Consider the following 8,118-nt stretch of genomic DNA (forward strand, 5'->3'; position numbering starts at 1 on the left):
AAACGTGTTTTATATATTTTTTTTGTTATATTTAAAAATATATAAGCAATTAATTATTATTAATTATTTTTTTATATTAATATTGTTTTATTTTTTTATTTAAAAAAAAGTTTAGATTACATCGAAACAGAAGGCAAGCGGGCAACAATTAATAATTATTAATTATTAATTAATTATTATTTTTATATAATTAATAATTATTAATTATTAAATATTAAATAAATGGGTGTCCAAGTTGATGTAGCCTTTTTAAGGTGATGTCTTTATCTATAGTTGTACACCTCACCCCACCAAAAAAATAACAATAAAGAAAGAGAAAAACATAAAAACATAAACATGGCCATATTCAATAATATGTTACACACTTTTGTGTGTATTTTGTTTTATGTAATTTAATAATATGTCATGCACTTTTTGTGTAGTTTGTATTTATGTCGTCAAAAATTTAGTTGAAGCATTTAGATATTAGAATTTGTGGCTTGGTAGTGGATATGATCGCGTGGTACCACTGATGGCATGATGATACTCCAGTGGTCCGTGAGTGATTCAAATTAGTCGTTCAAAAAAAAAAACACTACAGATTATGATTGGACGGTCGGTCGGTCTTGTCCCACCCTTTTATCAATTTGTATCCATCTCTGACATCAACACGACAGAAACCCATCTACCCTACTGGATAGATTGTGCGATATTATTAGGTTCTCCTTTATTTTCGTTTCTTTTTGTTACCTAGGTTACTTGGATTTTTTCTTTCCTAATAGAACAACAAGATTGACACTTTAATAGAATACGACTAAAAAAATTGTGTTCCGTCCTATCCCAAGACTTGACTGATGATCAACGATGCTTGTCATGAAGTCATGTAAAAACCTAATTAGCCTAGATGGCTAGAGTAAGTATGATATTGTATCCACGAAGAGCATGTAATCAATATTAAACATTTAGTGTTGTAAATATCAATTAAATTTCACTATTTTACTCTTTAATTAAAAAATAGGTCCTCGATCAAAGCTCTAAATCAGAATAATTGGTGTAATTTCTCTTTTTAAATTTGTTTGTTTGTTGTTTTTAGCTCTAGCGGCTGGCTAGTTTGCCAGTTTAACGAAAGTTGCTGTTCATGTATTTTTTTAACGAGAGAAAACAGCTCGCCGGGTCTCTTTCTTCGGTCAAGCCTAGAGGTGTACAAAACCGGTTGTTAACCCAAACTGAACCGGTTTGGTTAACGACCGGTTAAAGCCGGTTTGACTCAAGACGGTTCGGTTTATAAACCGGTCCTGAAACGGATGGTTTGGTTCGGTTTGAAACCAGTTTGGGTGAAACCAGTTTTATTGTCAAACTGGTTCGGTTCGGTTCGGTTTGCATAAAACCCTCCCAAACTGTTTTTTTATACACCTCTAGTCAAGCCGGTTTGACTCAAGACGGTTCGGTTTATAAACCGGTCCTGAAACGGATGGTTTGGTTCGGTTTGAAACCAGTTTGGGTGAAATCAGTTTTATTGTCAAACTGGTTCGGTTCGGTTTGCATAAAACCCTCCCAAACTGTTTTTTTTATACACCTCTAGTCAAGCCCATAAATCATAATTTCCTTAATTTCTCTGATGGGCTAGCAAAGTTAGTTAAATAATGGGCCTACATGATGATTCAATCCATTTAATCTCTTCAGTTTGAACATAGCAATTAAACTAAAGCCCGGTTATCATTTCAATTTAAATTGAACCATATTTGAGTTTTTCTTACAAAAGTCTCTCAAGAACTTGTATACTAAAGTTTATTTACACGTTAAATTTTAATAAAATTATGACTTTCTTTTAAAACAAATTCGAACCGGTACATTTAGAATTATTAATAAATAACAACTGGGATAAATATATATATATATATGTATATATATATATATACAAGCCACCTAGGAAAAAATAAACAAGTAAGCAAAATAAGCGGAATACCGGTTCAAAGTTGTTTTCATATGTAGAAAGACCGCATTTGCTTTACTAAATAAGGGCTTTTCAAAGTTGGATCGACAGCGGCAAGTCACCAAAAAATGAATAAAAACGAAGGTTCTGTTTGTTTTTGCTTAAAATGTCTGCAATGGGCTTTATATATTATAGAATCTAGCATTATAGTTAAAGCTTTAGCTGTCAAATTTAAATTTACTTAAAGCTTTATAACATAATGGTTTGAGTAGTAAATATTATACCCTGATCAACACTATTCTCTTTATTATTTCATCTTTCGCGCTCTACGTAAACCGTTCATGTTTGTCGTTGATCTTGCGTTTACAATACAAAAGCCCAAAAAAGAAAACTTCTTGACACGAATATGCAGCAACAAAAACACAAGAACTCGATAACCGAGAGTCATAAGTGAAAGTATCATCAAAATTTTCCACTTGGAATGCTCGGTTTCAGGCATATCATATACATTTTGAAGAGCTTCATACCCTGATACGGACCTCACCTGCCCCGTTGTAAATAATATTCCATCGTATTCGTTCTCCAAGATTCCCTACAAACAAAACATGCGAAAAAAAATCTTCAAAACACTTAAAAGGTAAAACATTGTAATAATTCACATAAAGATAATACAGGGTAATGTTGGGAATGGACAATAATTTAATTCGTTCTTTCTTGAAAAGGCGGTATATTTTGGCTATATGAATGAAACTAAGCATGTAAAAATGACGGGTCGGACAGGCTAACGGGCCAACCTAGGTTCGGGTCAAAACATGTTTGAACGAAGCGGTTTTGGATCAAAACTGGCCAGTAATAAAATCCGTGAAGTAGGGGTGTGCGTGGCGCGGTTCAGTGTGGTTTTTGGTTAAAACCAAACTGAAAACCAAAACTTCTGTTTTTGGATATTTTGGAAACCATTCGGTTTCGGTTTTATTGGTTTACGGTTCGGTTGTTTTTGCCATTTGAGCTTGAGAATTTTAGACCGAATAAAAAGTTAGCCGAAATAATGAATTTATGTATAAATAATATTGCAAATTGTTAACTAATGGACTATATACATTTGACCAAAAATATTTGAGTTGCATATTTAATAAATTCTTATAAATTACTTAAATAAAAAATAAAAATTTAGGAATTTGGTTCGGTTCGGTTTTTTTTGGTTTTCATTACATGCAAAACCAAAACCGAACCATTAGTTCAGTTTAAACTGAAACAGAAAACCAAACCGTCGGTTTTTGTTTCGGTTCCGTTTTTTCAGTTTCAGATCGGTTTTCTTAGTTTCTTGCATACCCCTACCGTGAAGTGTTTTTTGGAATTCCAAAATGTTGGAAATTCACAGTAAGTTAATCTGTTTTTTTTTTCTGAAAAGTCAAAGTAAACACATTTGACTTTTGGATTCAACCCAATGACTTTCCAGATTTAAAACTTATTACAAAATTTTGAAAAATTAATTTAATTTGTGTTTCCATGTGTAAAAACACAAGCTAGTTCAAGATTCCAAATTTTTTTCATATTAAGTTTGAAATTTAAATTCTTGACCATTGTTTCTATTTGAAAAAAATAATAGAGCATCATGAAACCTGAATCGTTAACGTATGGACCGCAATGTAGGACATAGGATACACCCATACAGGTCCAGGTAACGCACTTCGAATCCTAAAATATCCAGCCGAAAGCATCATCATCGCCTGCAAATTAATAACCACCAATTTTTAATCCAAAAAGATATTTCTGTTGTATAATTATGCATTTGTTAGCATATAATAAAGTAAAAAACAACAAAAAGAGAAAACTTACATGCATAAACACCAGAAAAACTATACTCCAAAACACATCATGCAAAATGGTGGCAACTAACAACACTAGCCCTTCATTGACCAAAAGGCAAATGAAAAGGTTGACCACAAAATACATCATATATGCGAACTCGCTTCTAAGCCCGATAAGGAAGTAAAAGAGTAGACTTGATGAAATCGAAATGAGAAACAAAAATGGTATGCTAGCCAAGAATTGTCCCGTTAAGAAAACAAACGCTCCTGAGTGTTTATTTGAATCTTCACAAACATACACCTGCATTGCATATAAATTCTTTCGATAACTTGAATTAAGATGCAATGCACAAACGGGTCGTGTAATAAAAATAGCTAAAAAGGAAACGGGTCATATGGGTAGAATGGGTCAAAAGCAGCTTAAAGGTGTAGGGGTGTGCACGAAACCGAAAAAACCAAAAGAACCGAACCAAAAAAACCAAACCGAATTAGAAACTGACAGTTCGGTTTTGACTTGTAGTAAAACCGAAATATCGGTTTTGGTATGGTTTTGTGTTTTGTAAAAAACCGATAAAACCGAACCGAACCGAAGAAACCGATTTGTGGAATTACTTTTTCGTTGAATCGTTTATGTTTTGTAAACTTGTATGTTTGTTTTATTTTCAATGTTAATCGATTATGTTTTGTCGATTTGGATGATTTATATTCTTTTAAATGTAAGTATCTTTTATCAAATACTACTAATATTCTAGGCCAAAATGTACAACATTATACTAGTTATTAATTTTTTCAAAAATATTAGGCGCAATTTCAAAATATTATCGGTCAAATTTCTTTGGCATAAAAATTACTAGCTCGATTAGCAAAATCGAAAAAACCGAATCCAATACCGAATACCTGAAAACCGAAAACCCAAAACCGAAAAAACCGAAACATTGATGCGTCAGTCAAACAAGTCACATGGTCATATGATTTGGTGAACACCATCTCATACATACAACTCATATGACCATTTTAGCATGACATAAAGATCATATGACACATCAGCGGTGTCTGATCCAAAATAGCCCGTTATGGTTGAAACTCATTTTGACCCGTTACCCGACCCGTCCATTTACCTTGACTTCCTTTAGTTGTTCAGGTACTCCAACGACACTTAATAACGAACCAAAAGATACAAACATAAAGATTGCAGCTACTCTTGCCTGCAACATTCAATGTGAACCATCAAAATTATATTCACTTGTGACAGTATTTGAGTAAATTTCATGAATATATACATTCAAAAAATATATATAATTCATGCAACTCACCCCGACAGACGTTAGCGAATGGCTTAATCCAGAAAATATAGTGCCGATACTTGATGTAAGCAGCATATACAGAAGTAACCGAAACCAGTAATATTTCCACTCTCGTGACATAATTAATAACGATCTCCATGTCAAAACTATGATTCTTGTTGCATTGCTTGCTTGTCCTTTGCTTTTGAGAGATGGGCCTTCCTGATTAACACACATAAATATATAATAATATATATTTTAGTAGAATAAGGATCTTAACTTTGAATAGAAAATGGTATGTTTAATTATTGTACCCATTCGGTTAATCTTAATATCATTGTTTCAACTTCTGCAGAATCAGCAGATGACTGATAGGTTTTCTCAAGTGTACGAATCGCTGCACTAGTGTCCATATTAACAGACGAAGAATCCCCATGACCATCCTGCCAAAGTTAATGCAAGAAAATAATGAAAAAACTATAATATAGTAAGGCATGTAAAAGAACCGAACGTTCAGTGAACCGTTCATAAACCATTCGGCTTTAGTTAATAATCAAAAGAACATGGCACGTCTTGTACGTTCATGTGTGTTACTGTTCTTAAAGTTCGTTCATCTAAATTTGTTCATTTACATTCGTTGGTTTACGCTTGATTAAATTCGTTCATTTACGTTTTAATAACTTTTTAGGCCCAACACACTGTTGTTCACATTTACTTTTAAGTGGTTCTAGCTCAGTTGTGTTCGTTCATCTATGTCAAGTTATATCCGTTCATTTACGACTTACATTTGTGAACCATTCGTTTATACTGTTAACGAGCGAACAAACACGAACACAAACATGCTCATTTGCTTAGCAACGAAAACAAACAAGAAACCCTCGTTCGTGTTTGTTTGGCATGTTTGCAGGCCTAAATATGTTACATAAAATTAATACAATACCTGCCAGTTTTGGCACACGGAAATAATCCGGTCAAATTCGGTGTTTATCGCACGAAGAAAGTGATCCGAAGGACTTTGCATGATCGGACAAGGAAATCCAGCATTTGAGAAGTGCTGCATACCATATAATATTATTTACAAAATAATATAACTTTCATAAAAATAAATGGATTATTAAGAATGAATGTTACCTGCAAACAAGCCAATGTTTCTCCAAAAAACAATGTTTTCCCATTCGAAAGCAGACAAATGCGGTCAAAGAGGCCAAAGACTTCAGTGCTACTTTGATAAATAGTGAAAACAAGAGTGCAGCCTGTGTTAGCCAGCTTCTTGAGGTTCACGATCATCATTAGTGCAGAAACACTAAACACGGAGGGGTATTATGGGAAATAGACATTAGTTTAACGCAGTCGGATGCACATTTTGAAAGTATTAAAGTTATTATTGTGACTACAAGAATACCTGTCAAGGTGATACAGAGGCTCATCTATGAACAAGAAACGCGGGTCCATAACGAGCTCTCTAGCAATGCTAACGCGTCTTTTTTCACCGTAAGAGAGACCCTTTGAACCACAATGACCACCTATAATATTATTTGCATAATCACCTAATGACATGGCATCAATGGCATCCTCAACAACATTTTTTTTGTCACACAAGAAACCGGGAAGTTGAAGTAGTGCTGAGTAGTAGAGATATTCACGTACGGTCAGCGAGCCGATTAGCGTGTTTTTTCTTTTCACAAATCCCTATTAACAAATCCCTATTGTTTATGTTTGTATAACATGAACAAAAAATTTGTGTTCGTTTAATTAAACAAACGAACATGAACACATGTTTCATTCGTTTATTTATGTTCATTTATGTCTGTTTATTTATGTTCATTTATGATTGTTTACGTATTAATATAAAATAATTAAATATTATATGGAAGAGTCATCTACTTAATGACTTTATATTTGTTCATTTAAGTGTGTTTAGTTATGTTCGTTTATGTTTGTCTGTGTTCAATTATGTTTGTTTATCTTTGTTCAGTTATGTTTGTGAACTATTCGTTTAGATTTTAAACAAACGAACATAAATGAACACGAACATGTTCATTTTCAAATAAACGAACATGAACACAAAATATGTTTATTTAAAGTTAATGAACGAACACGAACCACGAACATGCCCTTGTTCATGTTCGTTCGGTTCGTTTACAGGCCTACTATTCGCTATCATGAGCATTTTGTGTTACAATCTTTAAACTTTTTTACATAACATGTACTTTGACTTACATAAGATCCATAGTTTAATGATGACTTTGCACCATTCACAAAGACTTCACCATATATACTTGCTGAATCATCCAACCTTCCTAAAGGACACATGAACAATAATTTGGCAAATTTTCGAAATTACAAATTAACAATCATCCAATTCGTTAGTTGGGACCGACAACAACGAAAAGATGATAGTTGGGATTAATAAAAACCAATACACGGAAAACAAAATGCTAACATACCCGCAAGTGCCCTCAAAAGCGTAGACTTCCCGGACTTTCTCGGGCCCATGATCACAGTCATTGTACCAGACAATGCATAACCATTCGAGCTTTTAACAACCCGATCAGAATACTTTCTTTTACCCTTTACAACGACTGTTAAGTCCTTCCATGCAACCGAATCACCCAAAACACTTCTTGCCACCTCGGGTTGAGGTGGTGAAGACATATAACCACTATGTGAGGCTGTGGTAGTGGCGGCATTACTACTTTCCACCACCTTAAGTTCCACATTTGTGTCATCCTAGTCAGGTGAATCCTCAAATGAAATTGGTTGTCTTATAGAACCTGGTCTTCTTAAGTAATAAAAGTTATTTAAAGGTAGTCTAGTGTATGGACTACTTGCTAAAGATGATGCTGATGATATGTAATTATCTGATTGAGACTGTATTTCTTCCATTTTAATGATTTGCTAGTTTACAAGTTACAATATGCAAATGCAACCATGAACCACCTACACAAAAGTAAATAACTTTTATATCAATTATTGTGATTTAAATCATTAGATATTGTTGATAAAGTTACATTTAGCCTTTCTTGTTATAATCAAGAAATTATAACTATAATCATATTTAGAATTACTTCTACCTAGATACTCAAAAAACGCAGTTGCAATCGCTGATATATCA

General features: G+C 33.4%; 1 protein-coding gene across 1 annotated transcript; it reads right to left on the reverse strand.

Annotated features, from left to right (window-relative positions):
• Window positions 1-2,219: 2,219 nt before the first annotated feature.
• Window positions 2,220-7,913, reverse strand: LOC143539133 (ABC transporter G family member 3-like). Its single transcript, XM_077032537.1, has 11 exons — window positions 7,451-7,913; window positions 7,224-7,303; window positions 6,406-6,692; window positions 6,135-6,306; window positions 5,944-6,057; window positions 5,318-5,446; window positions 5,034-5,225; window positions 4,839-4,925; window positions 3,749-4,021; window positions 3,532-3,639; window positions 2,220-2,504 (listed from the first exon to the last, which is right to left on the reverse strand). Exons 1-11 carry the CDS (start codon window positions 7,656-7,658, stop codon window positions 2,220-2,222), a joined length of 1,935 nt encoding a protein of 644 aa, XP_076888652.1. The 5' UTR covers window positions 7,659-7,913.
• Window positions 7,914-8,118: the final 205 nt, after the last annotated feature.

The sequence above is a fragment of the Bidens hawaiensis genome, unplaced genomic scaffold (assembly GCF_021521415.1).
Source record: "Bidens hawaiensis isolate Kalapana, Puna unplaced genomic scaffold, B.hawaiensis_p1.1 tig00011798_1, whole genome shotgun sequence".
In the NCBI taxonomy this organism is placed as follows: Eukaryota; Viridiplantae; Streptophyta; class Magnoliopsida; order Asterales; family Asteraceae; genus Bidens; species Bidens hawaiensis.

What these genes read in the sequence shown, in the direction of transcription:
- LOC143539133 (XM_077032537.1), bottom strand. Translation starts at nt 7,658, where the DNA reads ATGTCTTCACCACCTCAACCCGAGGTGGCAAGAAGTGTTTTGGGTGAT. An exon ending in GCTTTTGAGGGCACTTGCGG is followed by an intron (nt 7,304 to 7,450) that starts GTATGTTAGCAT and finishes TGTGTCCTTTAG; the next exon opens with GAAGGTTGGATGATTCAGCA. An exon ending in ATTCGCTAACGTCTGTCGGG is followed by an intron (nt 4,926 to 5,033) that starts GTGAGTTGCATG and finishes TGAATGTTGCAG; the next exon opens with GCAAGAGTAGCTGCAATCTT.